The sequence below is a fragment of the Acanthopagrus latus genome, chromosome 16 (genome assembly GCF_904848185.1).
Source record: "Acanthopagrus latus isolate v.2019 chromosome 16, fAcaLat1.1, whole genome shotgun sequence".
NCBI lineage: Eukaryota > Metazoa > Chordata > Actinopteri > Spariformes > Sparidae > Acanthopagrus > Acanthopagrus latus.
In genome coordinates, this window is record NC_051054.1 from 19566663 (window position 1) to 19585570 (window position 18908).

At 43.1% G+C, this 18908-nt stretch overlaps 1 protein-coding gene across 2 annotated transcripts in view; it reads right to left on the reverse strand.

Annotated features, from left to right (window-relative positions):
* Positions 1-531: 531 nt before the first annotated feature.
* The window catches only part of si:dkey-288a3.2 (protein phosphatase 1 regulatory subunit 37), a 65392-nt gene continuing 47015 nt past the window's right edge, over positions 532-18908 (reverse strand). For both annotated transcript variants that reach the window (XM_037072601.1, XM_037072600.1), the window contains exon 12: positions 532-1868. In XM_037072601.1, coding sequence (XP_036928496.1) covers positions 1716-1868 — 153 coding nt within the window. In that variant the 3' untranslated portion in view covers positions 532-1715. The remainder of the gene's footprint in view (positions 1869-18908) is intronic.

Genomic DNA, 18908 nt, shown 5'->3' on the forward strand with positions numbered 1-18908 from the left:
CTGTTCTTGTTTTAACCAACCATCCGTTCTCAACCTCCCCCCTGTGTGGACTTCATGCTACTTCGCCTGACTTCCTCCTTTGCGGCTATAATAATTACTACATTCACCGCCTAATGACAAATGTATGTGGACTGTTATCAGCTACTCTCACTGTTGACCTATCTGGTCATCTGTGCGATGACGATGGACAGCGTGGGGAGTGATGAGGTCAAACTTCCAATTACATAATAACATATTCCAGGTGAGGTGACTGTTTTTAGCTGAGGAATGATCAGTCCAAATATATGCCAGTAAGTACTGAACTAAACCCAACTTGAAGCTTTGCTCTGCTGGGAGACAGTTTGTCAGATTGTCATGTTCAGGCTCATGATATCTTCACTGGGTAATTAACACACAATTACTATGTACCTTTGGTTCTGTACAGATCTTGCAACACATTAAATCGAGCTTGGATGTATACAGATACATAAATGAATATACACAGATAATGTATATAAAAGCAGATGAGCAGAGGCGGTGTGGTGTGTAATAAGAGGTTTAATATTCTTGTAAATTACAGTGAAGAAAACATTAAAATCTGACGCTCTGCCCTCCCTCTAGTGTCAGTTCTGCATGTGGCCTCGTGGTCAAATAACAAGTTATATGTTAGCAAGTAATAAACAATAATATGTGATAAATAACTTTCAAAACAGAACTTGCTGACAAACAGTATAATTTGTGTGGATTTGTATATTAAGACTTTTGGACGTGTGGGTGACGGTCAGTTGTGGTTTGGTGACGTTCAGGCACCACAGCTGCTTGGTTAGGTTTGTGAAAAGACGTTCAGTCTTTTAACTTTCATAACGTTAATGTTAGTGATGTAGCGCACGTCATGTGACATAGGTGACGTAGATGTGTGTAAGCTTAGTCATTTACATACGTTAACTTAATTATCAAACATGACTCAAAAACAGACATTGTGGTCTGAACCCGGCCCGGCCCGTCAGGTCCTGTGGGGGTGCGGAGGGGTTCGAGTCGGGTCGTTGTACTCCAGGGTTCAATTTGCAGAGCTGAAGAAGCGAAGAAGAGTTCAGACTTGTGTTCTGTGTTCACAGTAGTTGATGAGATGGACAGCCTTCAGCAGACCTGTGACGCCCTGTTCACTGAAGCTGCACACACTGTGCTCCGTCGTCTCACGCTGTATTGTTGTTGAACGCCTGCCGGTGCTTCTCAGCTGATTAATGTAGATGGAACTTAGCTGCTACCAATGTCAGCACACTCACTCCCCCCCCCTTCACACACAGCCCCAGTGTAAGTGCTGCAGGGAGGGGGAGGGGTTGGTGGAGTTCAGAGGGGTGGGGGTGGGGGTGGGGCTGGGGGAGGGCAGTTCTGTTCATTTCTAGGTGATTCACGTTTGAAGTGGGCTTGCAAAATTGCTTTATGGAAAGTGGTGAGCGGCTCGGCGGGAACATTAGGCAAGAAGCAGCGGGGAGGCAGGCGTTTCATTAGGGAGCTCAAGTCTGCCTTTATTACCCGGATTTGGAGTTTTATGGTTATCATTATTTGCGATAGAATTATTACTCGCATATATCTGTTAGTCAGCTGTTTGGGTTTGGGACACTGGGACACGGTGTCTGTGAGAATGAATCCATGAGTGGTTTCTGAGGTGATCTCTACAAGGTTAGCCTTTTTTTTTCTCCCTCCCTCTGTGTGTGTGTGTGTGTGTGTGTGTGTGCTCAGGCTCTAGTCATGCTGTCAGCTTGTCCGCCGGCCTCGCTGGGGAGCGTCTCAGAGGTTTCTGCGGCGTGGCGGGAGTGGCTGGCGTTGGCGAGGCAGCGCTGGAGGATCTCTGACTGGAATCTCGTCTGAGTCTCCATCAGAAACTCATCCTGTTGATCACACACACACACACACACACACACACACACACACATTGCCTTTGAGATCGTGAAAAAAAAGGCACCGGGATTAACAAAATGCCAGCGAAACCACTCATGTACACCCGTTCAGATGATGCACATATCCAGATCTCACAGATGCTGGATAATCAGGACTTCCTTTTGTTAGTTTTGATGGTGAATAGTGAAAAAAAAAAAACAATTGATCTCCTAAATTCTTGTCACAAAGAGTTTTGTTTTTCTGTACAGGGGTAGAAGATCAGATGAGATATAATGAGCAGTTGTTGCCCCTGATGCTCCTTTGCATTCCTGATACCCAGCGTCTGTCGGGTTGGGCCACCACCAGCCTCTCGTGTCATCTGTACCTTATAAAATAGATCCAGATCCAAATCAAATACAGACGATTCATTGTTTCTGCCAACAGTCATGTTCATCTCGTTGTGGCAAGTTGATAACTCTGCTACCAGTGTCACACATAGTGCACACCACGGGGAAGGTTTTAAGTTTGGTGTAGGAGGGCCCTGATACTTGGTTTGGACAGGTACCCTCAGTAGAGATATCAGCGCAGGTATTGGGGAACTGAAGATGCTACAGATTGTTACTAATATAATGATAAATGATGACAAAAATGAAGAAAACAAGTCCCAAATCAGCCCAAAGGAAAGGTCATTGCAAGATGGTTCATCCCACTGATTTCATCACAGATTTCCTGTGTTATTGTGGACATTTTCACATAATGATGGAACCGATAGTCAGACTACTTCTTAAGACGCCTTGCATGTTGGGTAGGCAGGCAGACTGACATTTTAAGGTATGGGTGCTTTCGAGGCTCTCATTGTGATTAAATGTTGTAAGTTAATCAACGGGTTTTATTTGCTCCTCTTTGGTCGGTGGTCTCCTTTATTTTTCCAGGATGCCTTTGGACAAGCTTGACAGAATGTGTCTTGGCTGTATGTTAATCCCGGACAAGAAAAGAGCACCTGTGAACAGATTAGAAGTGGATGAGAGGACGAGAAGAAGAGAGGAGCGAATCGATTGAAAGGGGTGACGGGCTGAGTCCTGACCAGGTCACCAGAATCACCAGAGCACATTCCCTCCTCAGTAGACGGCAGCTCAACCCGACTTCTCTCTGTCACTCTGGGTTTGTCAGATCACGACAGACCTACTGAGGCCCTTCAGCCTTTTAACAACCTCACTTTAGCCTTTCGATCATGTCGTTACCTGTGTAGCTTTAATATTGACAATAATCTGCAGTGAAAAAAAGTTGAATGATCAAGACTAAACAGAAACTAAGGGTCACCTGACAGGTAGCAGCTGTGCCGCTTTTGGCTGACCATGCTCAGACAGCGATCTTAACCGAGACGTACAGTAAAAGCAGGTGCCTCTATGAAAACAAGGAAACGCGGCTCCTTTAACCTAAAGCACAGAACGTGAGACTGATGAACCACCAACACACTGACGCTCACACACCCACAGGTGGCTGCCTGCCAAGAGAAACAGACAGTCCAAATGCATCAGGGCTTTCTTTTACGCGTTTAGTGGCAACGTTGTGTGTCAGCGTGGGTCAAAACCGGTCAGTGCTTTCGTTTTAGCTCAGCCGATTCCCTCCACCCATCGAACTGGTGAATCTCCAGCAGGCCGCACGCACATTTCAGCTGCTGCAGCCTGCCTCCCCCTTCAGCCTCCTCTGCGCGCTGCTTTGTTTTGTTGCGTTGAAACGAGCCTCTTCTCTGCTGAAAAATAAACTCAACTTTCTGAGTTGCAGCGTGCTCTTCTCTTTTCTCCTCCCTCCCTCCTTTCTGTTCACCTCCTCCTCCTCCTCCTCCTCCCACCCTCCTCCCCTCAGTGGCGGCGGTCTGCAACAGAGCAGTTAATAAAGAGATTGATTATCGGCCTGTCAGGAAGTGACAGTTGGACAGGGCTGCTCTGCGTGAATGACAGAGGGCATGCTCACCACGCAGCAGCCCGCCTGACACACACAGACACACACACACACACACACACACCCAGATGCCTTTGCCAACACCGGGGGTAGGTGAGGTGGTCGGGGGGGGAGGATACGTGGGGGGCTGGACGGGTGAGAGGCGGGCATGTGGAGAACAGCAATGCAACCTTCTGCTCATGAGAGGGGTTTGCCTGTGTGTGTGTGTGTGTGTGTGTGTGTGAACACACACACACACACACACACACACACACAGGTTAACGGTAAATTAACACAACACCTCAAACCCTAAAATCTGAGATCTGACAACAACCCTCTGGGACAGCTCTGAGCTGGGAGGTAGTTTTGTGTCGCGGTCAAAGTCTAATTGAAAAAAAAAAGGCTTTCTGATACACAATCATTCTAAACGTTGTGCTGTGAATGACTCGAGAGGTACTCTGAGAGGTCAGGTCCAGTAAAAATGTAAACTCCCGGCGAGCTGCTTCATCATCATGTCTTCAGGAGTGCCGAGAGCCCACAGGAGGACTCCGAGGTATTAAATCTGGAGTCGGTAGGGCGAGATCAGGGGCGACGCCATCCCAGCTGCCAGCCTGCAATCTCCCTCCACCACCACCTGAGGTCACCAGCAGGTGGAGACACCATCCTACCCAGACCTGCACATACGACTGATATCTGATTGAGAATCTTCACATGATAACGGAGCGTTTTGTGTTTTAACTGATGCAGCTTTTCTAGTCTCTACACCAGTAACGGCCCCAGAAACTCTCAAACTGTGTAAATGACTCGCGTGACTTTGCTCAGCCACATGAGTTTCTGTGCTACATTTAGGTGCAGTGATTTAAGTCACACGCGGATATAAAATAGAAAAAAAATTGAAAATCAAAACAAAGAAAACCTCAGTGATACTGTCGATATTAATACTCTGAATGTGAATGTCTCCTCCAAAACTCCATAGCATCCCTTTAATGAGGCACTCTGAAATATGCATGTTTTTTTTTACCATTAGTGAATAAACCAGCGCCTCCTACTGTATCAGTGGGAACTGATTAAGCGCTGATCTGCCACCACTCCCATAATCCTGAATACTTCCAGAGGGGAGGCAGAGGTGGTGTGTATGGGTGTATGGAGTCGTCACCCGCCCCTCTCTGAGCCTCAGTCATTGTTCAAAGGGAACGCTTGCAGGCGAGTCGGGCAAGGAGTTGGAGGAAGAGGGAGGGGAGGCTTTTCTCCGTGTTGGCGACAAGAAGTGGCGGCGGCGGCGGTGGCGGCTGCTCTCCGGGAGGGTTCGCGGACTTGTGTTTTTGCACTTGGATGCACGGGGACAGACGCAGTGCTGAGAGGCCCCCTTAGCCCGGGTTTTCTTTTTTTTTTTTTTTTTTTCCATACATCACAGCGCTGTTTTAAATGTCCCCAGCCTGTCGCCACAGTCACATGGGATCATTTTGGCAGTGCACACAGTCAACATATAGCGAGCGGCTGTTGTAGCGGTGAGGAGCATATGCCATGTAATGAGGCTGACAAGGTGAACACAAAGGAACAAGCTGCCCTCCCCCCTGCGGAAGGAGCCCCGGGGTGCTTTAGCTAAAGGATCATAGCTGAGTAAAGAACGAGAGGTCAGAGGTTACGTTGGTTTGTAAAATGATCCTCTATGTGTTATATTTTATAGCCCTTTTTTTTTTTTTTAAATGTATCTGTAATATAGCTCTTAAAATAACACTCCTGATGGTTTAGATTATATTGTCACTAAATCGCAGGGGCAGAGCCAAACCTATAATATTCTAACTGTTAAGCCTGATAGATCTGCTTCCTCTGTGCCACAGAGCCCCCACTATAGAAAAAAAACAAAAACAAAAAACAAAAAACTATTAAAAGTGAGCCACAATGTTGCATCAGTGACATCTTCCTTCATCACTGTGAGAAAATACACCGTAGCTTTCCTCCTGTTTGAGAAAGGTTTGCTGTCTTGTGCCGGGCCTGGTGCTGAGAGCCACAGACAGGACAGTCAGAGAGGACTGCAGTGGTCCAGACTCATTTACAAGATTTTCAGAGCGATAAAACAAAATAAACAAAAAGATCCAGTATTTCACATGAAAAACATCAAACAAAAAAAACACATACAAAAAATTATACAAAAACAACAACTCTGTAATATTATATTTTCTATCCTTTCATATGGATCCAGGAATCCCCTGACAACCTGTTGGGAACTTGTAGTCTCACACATTATTGGTCAGGGTGAAGACCAGACTTGAGGAGGATGAGTCGGTTGGTTTGTCGGCAGGAGTGGAAAAGACCTCCGTTAACTTTTGGTCTGTCTTTGACAATCTCAGCAGTACTGAGGTGGCTCATATCGAGTGGGTACATTTTGGTGAACAGCCTGGATCTGGTGAGCTTGAAATTATTGTTGATCAGTTATTGGCGGTTTAATATGTAAAGTGATAAAGAGCTATCAAGAGTGATTGTTGGACCTTGGCAGAGGTATGCACTCTACTGAGTGTCATTCTTTTTTCAAAATAAAAACAAAAAAAATATCACCAACATATGCTTTAACTCATAAACACATACACCAACAACCCTGCTGATGGCTTGTTGGAAATTTGCGGGTTGACTATAAATTACAATTTTTATTTTTATTTTAGTATCTATATTGTAAAGCAGGCCTCTTCCTCCACAGTGAAAATGTCGGATGTTAGATGTAGGTACGGTAAGCAGATGAAAAAGAAAATACAAAATAAAATCTGTGTTGAATATCGACACTCATGACAACTATGATCAGTATTTAAGAACATCTGCTGAACTGAACTGTGAGAATCTCAACACAACATCCTTGAATTATCTTTTTAAATATTCCAAAATTGTTATTTGTCTCTACAAAGAAACTCTTAAATCAGAATAACATTTGTATCGATCAGTTTGAGATCCAGACGGTTTTGGTTCTCACTTCCTCTGAACTCGTTTGGTCTTTTAGCGCCACACATTTAATTTGTTAAATAATAATCGTACTGCTTACAATTTAAACATCATTTTAAAAAATAATCAGTATCTCCGACGCCGTCTACTCATTGTTCATGTTTCCATCATCCTATTTTCTTCTGCTTAATTAATAATACTTTAACATGTGATTCCTTCTTGTGCATTTTGATTCTGAAGCAGCACACTTCTCAGAGGACCGCCGTGCCATAATACATTATTTTACTACATGGAATACAGGTGCCAGACTTTGAGCCAAGAAAAACTAATTTACTGATCTCACAAACACACACACTCCTTCCCCCCAATCCACCACGCACAATCAATACGTCTAGATTGAGTAAGCGGACTGCTGAGGCAGGAATCAAGATGTTTTTTTTTTTTGTTTTTTTTTTTCCCCTTCACCGACCGAGAGGAGGAGAGCGTTTCACACCCAGAGAGGAGGAATAAGAGTGTGGGAGGAGGAGGAGGTGGAGACGCAGATGGACAAGTGCTTTTATGGCTGAGTCTTCCTCTGGCTCGGTGCCACGGCCACAGATTCTCTTTGTTTGCCCTGCTACTAAACTAATAGAGATAAAGGCAGGTTCCTGCTGGCCCTGAATTAGAAAGTCATTAAGGAATATAAACACACATGGGACACACACACACACACACACACACACACACACACACACACACACACACACGCGTACATATGCGCGTGTGCATAAGTGTAGAAATGCACAAGTACTCATGCACAAAAACACTCTGTATGTGTGAACAATTTCATCGGGTGCTTCTGCAACATCAGTGCAGAATACAACCTCTGAATCACACACGCACACACACACGCACACACATTTCCACACCTTCTGTCAGTGCCATAAATCCAAACAAAGTCTTGTTTCCCGACTTGGTGCCAGGGGGAACTCCTTTTTTGTCACCACACAATTACTTCTTTCTTCACATTCTCCTCCATTTTCTGCCGTGTCAAAATTTTAATGTGAGTGACAAGGGCTCAATTTGACTGGCTGGTGTGTGTGTGTGTGTGTGTGTGTGTGTGTCTGTGTGTGTGTGCGTGTGTGTGTGTGTTTTTCTATTATTATATTTCAACCAGGGCTGACAGACATGTTTGATGGCTGATACAGAAAGTGCTGGTTCCCAATGTACCAATAACGTGGCCTGTTCTAATCTGTACTTTTCCAACATAAACATTTGAGGTCAATTCACCCGCAATTTTTTTTTGTGTGCGTGTTTTTCGACCAATCAGAAGCAGAATAAATGCCTTTTTTTTTTTTTTTTTTTTTACTGCATCAGTGAGCAGCAGCAGCAGCAGCAGCAGCAGCAGCAGCTCAGGGGGCTGGGACCATACGAAGACAGCTCGAGATGATTAGAAATAAGAGGAACAAAGTGCGACTAAACTGCTCAAAAACCACAGACAGGACTCGCTCGATGCTGCTGCCTCAGAGGAGTCTCGTGTTATTTGTCTTATTGTGGAGAAATTCAATGAGAAAGCATAAACCGCAATTTTATTTTCGTTCTCTCTGGACTTTCGGACTCGCCTGTTCTGTCTGTGGCCCTCCGCTTGCCAGCCCATCTGATCCTACAGAAGAGGGACATCCCTAAAAACACGATGATGACAGTCATGTACAGATACATAAACAAAAGCTCAATGATATTGTAAAGCAGCCGGTCACAGTCGTTTTCAGCAATCATTCCACGCACAAAAGAAAATAATGTTTCTCTGTGGGACTATTTTCAGACGGGGATTAATCTGCAGCCGGGGCTCCGGTCTGTCTGGCAGAGTAACGAGTAACTACAGCTCAAATAAATGTAGCCGAGTAAAAAAAAGTACAATATGAAGTGGAAGTCTGAAATTGGACAAAAAGAAAATGCAAGCACCTTAAATTTGTGTTGGAGTAAGTGTACTTAGTTACTTTCAGCCACTCCCAAAAACATATTTCCTCAGCGTTACATGTGGTATCCTCATCAGCTACGATCCCTGACGGTGAACAAGGACACGCTGGAAGAGAAAAGCCCGGGATGATTATCAGGACAGACAACAAGATGGCAGCAGAAGACAGCGAGTCTCCCCGCGTTCACACGTCAGACGTTACACTGAGCCACTGCAAACCCAGGTCTGCAGCTTTAATGTGCACTGCTGGTCAATGTCAGACTTTAACAAGAAAAAAAGGTATTTTAAACCTGTTGCAGTAAAATTCTTTGAGCTCATTAAAATAATAATGATAATAATAATAATCACAACATACCGGACGGTACTCTCCTCGGCTATGGTCAATTTCATCTCAACAACACGTTTGGGAGGCTCTGATTTGAAACTCAGCCCCGTCTCCTCCTCGCCTGATGTTTCCACGTGGGGAAGCCTCAGCCTCTCTCCCCGCGCCGTCTCAACATTAGTTAAGATGGCTGCGCGGCGGCTGCCAGGAGCGAGCGTTTAAAGCTCTCTGAGGTGCAGGCAGCTTAAACTGGCTTATTTGTTACCAGCGTTCCCAGAGACAACCCTCTACAAATGGAGCCACTGTTCAATTATTACTAGCAGGGAGGAAAGAAGCAGCAGCAGTGTGTCAGCCGGCCTCAGGACGGACAGTTGACCACACTGTTAAAAGGTCAACCGGGTCGGACCGGAGCTGAAACATGTTAATGTGGTAAATGTTGAAAGGAGTGCAGAGAAAAAAGTGACTGAGAGTGAAGAAGATGTGAACGTGTGCAGGTTCAGAGGAGGATCAATTTTAACATTCACACACACACACGCACACACACACACACACACACACACACACACACACACACACACGCACAGGCAAAGCATAACAATACCTGTACCTAAAGCAGGGAGCACAGAGCATTCATGTGTTCATAGAAAAAAAAAAAAAAAAGGAACTAGAGAAGAAAACAGCATATGGACGCCCCAGCAGAGGCATTCTTATTTCTATCTGTGGAAATTCATTACGGATTCTCACAATGAGTGTGTTGGAGAATTCGCCGTTTGTTCTCGTCTCGGGCTAAACAAAGGCACATGTGCTCGTTTTCAGAGCAGGATGCAGCGCGGCCTGATTTCAAAGGCGCAACTTGAAAGCCGACAGACAGCTATTTACAATATTTATACATTTAGGATGCTGATACTATGCATGTTACATGTCTGCCTTCCACTGTGCGTGATGCGCGTGTGTGCGTGTGTTCAAGGCGGCAACAATGGGGAAGGGATTCGCTGATGAAAAAAGGTTACTTTGGAAATTCTCTGATAATTGGTGCCTTAAAAGGAGCTCATTTTTAACTATGTCACCACGACTGCTCGATGACAATTAATCTGTTTGCGGATGCTTCCTTGGCATCTGTGCCAATTACTTTATATGCAAATATATGTAAATGACATCTCAGATGCCAGTTTCAAGTGTTATGTGAGTGGCGTATTGTGTCCTTTTTTTAAGTCATATTGTTGAGGCTGATCAACAATGCGAGTGCTTTAAATTCGGAGGTGTGTAAGTTATTAATTTCTCCACCGGCTTCAGTGTTGCCTCATAAAATACTGCCGCCAAACCCTGCACTGACTCACGTGTGACACATTTCAAATGAAGACCATGATTTAGTTTGTTTTGTTAAACCTCTAAATAAAATATGGCTGCAGACAGATATTTACAGTTTGTAAAAAAAAAATAAAATAAAATAAAATAAAAACATAATGTGCAAAGAAAAGAAAAACCAAGACAAACAGTTGTCAGGTTGGACCAAGCAGGTTTTAAATAATGTTTAAAATCACCGCCTACATTTTAGTCAGGGTTAGTCCATGATTATTCGGTTATACAAAAAAAATATATATTTTCCCCTATATTAGTGTTTGAGTTTTGAGATGTCACTGATCTGTGATACCAGTCTTAACTTAAATGCCCCAAAATGCTGGAGTGTCAGGACTCGGAACAGGTCGGAGCTCAGCGGGCGACTCTCACTGAGCTGTATGTAAGAGCACTTTCCACCACACTGCGGAGCTGAAGGCAAATAAAAGGACATTTTTAAAGAGTTTATTCACGTGTTCGTCAGTGATTACAACCCCTCCTGTGTAGCACCTATAATTAGTGTGTAAACAGTCAATGAATGCTTGATAACACAGTACAGCATTATGAATATATGTATAACAGAAAAGCATGGTCGGACTTACGAACAAGGCGGATGTAAGAGAACACAACAGGTCACGTGTGTTGAAATCTAGAGATTAAGTTCATCTGAAAACGTTACTGGTCGAGTGTAAAGATAGAAAGAGAAAACTTGAGGCTGTTTATATTCAGATCGAAGGACAATGATCATAGGAGGAAGACAGTGATCATCATGGACTAACTGAGTTACATTTATGTTGAGATGGCTTAATTGATTCTAAGTCATTATATTGCTGAATCTGTCTCTGATAAATGGAAAGCAATAAAGAAAGTAAATAAAGAAGGTTTGTGAATATGATTTTATGAAGCGATACGTTTTTCTTTTTTTTTTTAGTTATCACGTGTTTTGTAAAATTGTTTTGTAAATCACGAAAATAAGAGAAAAAAATAATAATCCAAACGTGAATGAATGATTACACACAATGTAAAGAATGTATTTACCGCACTAATGATTGACAGGCGAGAACAAACACAATGATGATGTTATATTGTGTTATTCGTCGCACAACAGATAGAGACGCTTCATATAGAGACGTACAGCTGTGACTATAGTGTGCTTGTTTATAAATGTAAAACAGAACAGGGCCACACTGATAAATCCCTGACTGCCAGCTGAGCAGCACAAAGATGATCAGATTTAAGACTGGAGGCCATTTTCAGGGCTGCTCAGAGGTGAGACACGTACTCCCTCACCTTTGACCTTTGAGTTGAATTGAGTTTGAATTCACTGTACGAAGTGTACTGGTGAAGTGAATATATTCAGACATAAAATGAATAAAGGAATTAATGCAAAACATGTAAACAAACCAAAACGCACACATTAAATGTGGCCTAACATGAGCTGAATTGGGATTTAAATCATTGATGACTGGACGTTGTGGACTGCTGGTGCCAAACAACATTACAGTTGTTTGATACGCTGCCAGGGGAGTTACGGTACGGTCCTCACAGCAGAGAGTCACAGTTTGACCGAGGGTTCAAATCCCTACCTGATGTCACCGAACGCTTCTGCTCACGCCTCCGGCAGCTCTCGCACACTGTACATACCAGCGTTGTGTCAATCAGCTGCTTTTTCGTCCATCGGGAGACTCGAGCAGCCTGTACTGTACAGACACGGAGGCTTCGCTCTGTTATTCGGCGCAGGTTGAATAGCACTGAGTAAATGTTAATGAATGCACTTTGAGCATATTCACAGAGCCCTTTTCTCTCCCTATAAATGGCAGTAATTACTAGCATTTCCTCCATCGGCAGACACACAGAGCTGCTGTAAGGTGCTCCTCTATTGTTCCCTCCACGTCGCCGTCCTCCGCAGCCTTCCATCACTCAACTGAAGATGTCACTGTTGTATACCGAATATCTGCTGCCTGACGCTGTGTGTGTGTGTGTGTGTGTGTGTGTGTGTGTCAGATGAGAGAATATGTTTTCATGTTCATCAGTGAGAAACAAAGCTATGTTGTATTTGAGGCGTTTGACTGTTAAGTTTTGACAATGCAGGGGGTAGAAGAGACAAAAAGGAAACCCATTAGAATTAATACAGCTGGCTGATCTTTGAATAAGCGATAAGCACATGAATGTAAACTCAACACAACTTAATTATTTATCTGAATTCGATTGTTACACAAACGAAGATAAACTGTGCTTAAGAGCAATTTTAAGATCAAAACTGCACCTTTCCTTGTTATTTTCTTGTTTTTCGCGTCCTAAAAATGACTTTTCATTTTGGAAATGTGGCATCACGTTCGGCACAAACAGATTAAACGTGGCCTGCGAAAATTCCAAAAATAATACAAATGATTCCACAGTTTAAGTATTCATTACAACAATTATGAAAATGACGGCTGGTGTTTAAGGGGGTGGGGGTGGGAGGTGGTGCCCCGCTCCATTTCAACATACACATCCATTGTTATCCAGCTTCTTTGCTGTCCTCTGTTTTTAGTAATTACAGCAGCAACATATTTGGAAGTTATGATTCGATAATTATATTGAGGTTCACTGAGAGACACGGTTTATAACATTACAGTCAAAATAAAAGTCAGAGGAACGAAAACAAGAGGGTGAACGCGAGACGCTCCCAACACACACACACACACACACACACACACACACACACACACACACACACACACACAGTTGCAGTACTTGAACTCTTGTCAGGGTTGATTCTGACTCTTATATGAGGCTTACTGTGTGTGAGACTGTGTGTGCTGTTGTTAAATTGCTCTGGTTTTGGACTGAAGTTTGGCTGACACCCTTCTACATAAACTTGACTTCATTTAACCAGTCAAACATTTGAATTTATCCACAGCAGCCTAACTTAAGGCGTCGTCGATTGCGGACGTACTTAACCCTTCCAGCTCCAGAAAAGAAAAGCTTTGGTATTGTGTGTATTTATTTCTTAATGTCATTTCTTGGAGTATCGTCAGATGCTTCACGATCCTAAAATCTCTGCAATAAACCACCATGAATAACAAAAATATTTGAATTTTGTCAAAAATTAAAGAGAAAATCTAACATGAGTTTTTATCTGATTTTACTGAAATAAATTGACACATAAAACATGTTAATTAAAAACAATCTAGATGTAGAAACATGTGGACATTTCTGAACAATCCATAATCTATTTGCATTTCTTTGTTTATGTATATATATATATATTTTTTTTTTTCAGATATGCTTATTTTAATGAGCAGAGTGCAAATATTTTTTTTCGATAATTTCATCTTCAACTTCTCCAGTGCCTACATTGGTATTAATGCTAATTGTTTAAAACATAAAAAAGTAATATACATATATATATATATCATTTATAATATATATATATACAATCTATACAACTGAAGCTAAAAGGCAGTGTAAGTCAATAAACATAACTTTCTCTTTGTCTCTCTGTTGTACCTTCACTGCACCACAGAGCATATTGTCACCCTATTTTGCACAACACATTATGTAACGTAATGATGTCATCATGAGTGTATGACATCATCATGAGTGTACGATGTGACCAAAGACAGAAACATTTGTTGTTCAGCTGCAGAAATAACAAATGCTTTAGTTATTATTTTATTGGTCTAAAGAGTTTAAAGGTCTGGAAAATATTAATAAATTGATAAATCAGAGGGGATGTTGATATTTTAACGGAAACCAGAACAGGCAAATATCATCCTACTGTTCACAGATCACAGTTGTGTTTCCCACAGTGACAAAAGCTCCCTGAAGATACGTGGTGATGAGTTAAATGGTGATCAGTGCACAGAATAGTGTTGTCTTCAAGAACGACTGAATCTGGACTCAACCAGAGGAATGTCAATATGTAATTGACACGACACAAGAAATACTGAATTATTATTTCTATGAATGGACCTGATAATGAAACATGCTCTGCACAGTGGATCCAACTCTATTTAACATGCTTTAAACTTTGAATTTTATGAACCTGGCCCCATGAAAACATACATCAGTGAGCCACAGTGGTGCACTGGGTGAGATGATCCACTGTTGCATTAAACACACACTAGTTTATTACGGCTCAATCACACACACACAGTCACTGCTGCCAAAATACTCCCTAGTTTTTGGGAATAATTAAAAAACTGAGAATAGTCCCCAGCAAATGCACAGTTGATTAAACTACTGATTTGTAAATATCTAAATAATGAAACTATGTATTCATGGACCGCTTTTGAAGATGCTCATCTTCAGAAGGAACCAGTGGGCCTAAAGCTGAACGCCAAAGACAGTAAGGAGGTTAGAAAGTATCGAGAGACATGTTGATACTCAACACTCAACTCATGTCTGTGCAGGAAACCTGAGAGAGAGATGTTAAAAGTCACTGTGTTCAGCTCTCAGTAGTTCGTTAGCTTCGACACAACCTTTACATCTATTCAGAAGATGAATCCGGAGTAATGCTCCCTCCATCACGGAACAGAAACACCCAACAGCGGAGGCCACCTCCAGATCACTGCTGCAGTTGGGTTGATAAACAGGAGTGAAAATAAATCCACTTTTCAATCCCACAAGTTCAAAAGTAATCTCTGCCAATCTCTGCCTCAATCTCTGTGAGCATGGTAAGTGCTTAACATCTGCATCTGCGTTTGCTTGGATACCTCTCTGTCATTATTTCCATTAGAAATAATTCAACACTGAACAGCAAAGAAAAATACATTCCACTTCTTTTTTTTTTTTTTTGGCTTCTTTTCTTCTTTTTAACCTTTTTGTAACACTTATTGAAGGATGTCTGAGGTTCCTACTTCTGGTCACCCCCTTCACTGTCACTCCCCAAGCTGTTTGAGTTTCCCCTTCTCAGCTGCCTCCTCTCTGTTGCGTGAGTAGCTTAGCACGAGTCGACAGTGGCCGTGGAGCTACTTGTGATTGGGTCTTTACACAGGTGAATATGCAATCCAGGGCTGGGATAAAGACCTCCATGTCTGTGACATTTCTAAAATAGACTCCCTGAGGGCAAAACCCTGCCGACTGCCTTGCCATTAGTTTTGTCTCTGTGCTGTTTATGAGGGTGACTGAATCACAGACTTCTCGCACAAAACAGAGCACCATCCCGTGAATCTCGCGCACCACGGCATTTATTTCCACCTCGAGACTGAAATACGGAAGATGAGAATTAAAGGTTAACTTTTTGAATGCCTTGTGTATCTATTCTACTGTCAGGACGGAGCCAGAGGAGAGGACAAGTGAGGGATCTGTATCATAAGCTGGTGGCAGCTGTTATTCATCAGCACACAGCAATTATCTGATAAAATCATTAGTAAATATATGCAAATATTTTCTCATTCATGTGTACTTGCTACTCATGTGAGGACTCCGGTGGGCACTATATGCAGTATGGAAGAGAGTGCATGCACACAGGGGTTTTCAAAAGAGTTGCAGGAGGTCACTGTGTGTTTGTGAAAATAGAATATAGGTCATATACATCTTAGTCATGCCCAGTCATCTGTCAGAGCTACATAACCACTGTTATTCATTAAGCCACCTGTCGTAGTCCGATTTCTCACTAACTGATAGAATGAGCCTAAAGATGGGCAGACTTCTTTCTCGCCGCCTCCTGACGGTGTTCCCTCCATCTCCACAGCAGCCAATCAGTGTTGGTCACAACAGGAATTGGAGATAGGATAATATAGCCAATGGAAACAACACATTTTGTAAAATTTGCAAAATTACTTTAACGTCACTGGAGGCACTTCATCAGATTACATACAGCTTCCTCTCTAGCCTCAAAATGCTTTCAACTTTTTTTTTTTTACATTTGGAGTTCCTCCCCAAGACCTATAAACACACTTTAATGTGTACATTTGGTGGAGTTACCCTTTAAGGACACTGTAAATGTTGAAGTGTTGAAAGTCATCATTTATCATTTACTTTGTGACATAATAGACACAGTGTAAATGTGAAATGTTAAATTTTGCAAGTTTTACCTTGTTAATAACCATATGACCGACTGTAAAAGCCCTCGAGACGCCAATCAGAAGGCCTCTGAAGGTACAAACTGAAGCTCTGCTTTAGTTTTATCTGAAAAAAATCAGATTTCATCAGAGGAACAAAAAAAAAAAAAACACTTTCAAAATTCCAAAAGTGGAATGTGTGGTTTGAAGAAAAAGCTGCTCCGCTCATTACAACCACATCATCACCACAGCCATGACTGTATCCCGCTGCCTGAACCTCAGTTATCACTCCCGTCACATAATTAGTGCACACCCTATGTGCTACAGGTGCCAGGTCAGCCTCACATCCACCACGCTCAGTCACACTCTAACACAACACGTACTGGGATGATTCTACATGCTGGCAAACTGCTCTGCACACTGACATGCGCATCGGTTGCTTCCTATTTCATCCTTCAAACTGATTTTCTGTTGTAACTAAATGCCTCCATCCCCCCCGCGTGCATCTTCAGCTGCAGAGGAATATGTTTCCTGCCACGTTAATTCTCAAAACTGAACTTGCCTCTGAAGCAAGTTCAACTAGAATATGCTTTGCGTTAATAAGCAGACTGTTTAAAGACGGTGTGTTCTGCAGGACACGAAGGACATAACCCATTGATCCCTGATGGGGTGAACCAGGGGACAACTGCGCTGAAGCCTAAACTACAGACCTTGACTTTGGCCAGCCTCCTGTCAGTGCTTTAATAAGATGCCTAGTGACACAGAGGGAATGCCAGGACACTGGTATGTGGTGCCAGCATTGCCCGGAACCACAGAGGAGTGTTTGGGGAGTGTTTCTCTGACCTCTCCAACAGAGCAAGTGGCGGACTGGCATCTGCTTTAATAAGACTGCCCACTCCTCATTCACCATGTCACCCCCTAACTCCCCAAGCTGTGGAATGGGCATTGGCACTGGGGGAGAGGTGGCAGAGGTAACAGCTGGCTGCAGCAGTGGCTGCGTGGCCGTGGCATGACCACAGCTTTATTAGTGGCATCCAGGACACCAGCTGATCCTCTCCCAGGGTCCCTGTCACACTGATGTCTTCATCACTAAGCTGAGCCGACAGGCCAGGCCTGCCAGCCAGCGGAGGTGACAACAAATCCAATTACCCCCCCCTCCAACCGGGTGCCTAGACTGGACGGTGTGTGTGTGTGTGTGTGTGTGTGTGTGTGTGTGTGTGTGTGTGTGTGTGTGTGTGTGCGCGTGTGTTTGGTGGGGTTGGGGAGCTGCAATGGGACAGAAGAAGATGCTGCTGGGATAGCAGTTGAGGGCCATGAACGTCAGGATGGTCAGACAAGAAGTGGATATCAAAAAAATACTAATGTTGAGTTTCTGTTTGGCCTTTGATAATAACACAGTAATTAATGTGGTCATTTTGTGGGAGCTCAAAATATGTTGCTTGGTACTAATTATGAAGGGCTGAGGATAATACCATACTACCTGCATTTATGTTTGAGTACTGCATTAAGCCATTTAGCTTTCTGCAGTGTAGGTTGAAATTTGAAATTTGACCTGTTAATCGCAATGCAGCCCAGAAAGTGAATCACCGTTTAAAGCGCAATGCTGCTTGTTCTTAAAGAGTTGTGAGAATAAAAAGTGAGAATGTGTTGCCATTCCATATACTCAACACATGGCTCCCATGTTACAGATGATTGGGATGGACGACATAACAGAGAAAACAATCTTGACAACCTTTGACACAATTGTATAGAACCCAACCCAAACCTCAGCTGAAGTTTTATCCAACAAAATCCCTAAAATGACCTGAAACCTGAGCTACTGGGTACAGGTCATGTAGCAGAGCTCGAGTGTCAACAGACATGACTACAAAAGTTGTCAGCATGACAGAATGAAGTCCAAACATGTCATTTGACGGTCCTATTTTCCAGCACCATCTCTATTACGTTCCTATAAATACCACACTAGGCTACGAGTACTACTGCCTCTTTCTGTTCAGCACATCAGTTCTGTGCTGCAGTAACCAATGAGGAGCATCACATTATGCAACATGGCTGGGAGGAAGCAAAAGAAATGTGCTTATCACACAAAGACGCATTCTGACTCTGACTGACACAGACAGACAACAACAGTCACTTCCAGGAACCGCTGGTTCATCTGCATCAAGGAGAAATGTGAAATCCCTACACATGCTGATTTCTGTTGTCGTTTCCATGTTGTAAAACCTGGTGGTTCAACCTTTCTTCAGCGCTTATTTTCAATGTACTGTGTTGCCTCACTAGCATCTTTCATATATCTACAACAGCGGTGCCTCAGACTAACTGCTGATTTGAGGTAAACTCAAGCTGTCATTTTCTTTTAGTCCGTGGCCCAACAGGTAAATGAGGTCTTCAACCTAGCGTTAGTTTAAGTGTTGTCATTAATGAGATATAAAAGCATCAAACGTGCACTTTAGATGAATGAGATGAATCCACTTTGAAATAACATCTTGAAAAAAGGGACGCGGCTGGGACGCGGCTGAAACGCGGCGCGACGCAGCCGGTGGAAACACGAGCACGGCCAGGATCAGCTCTGTCCGGT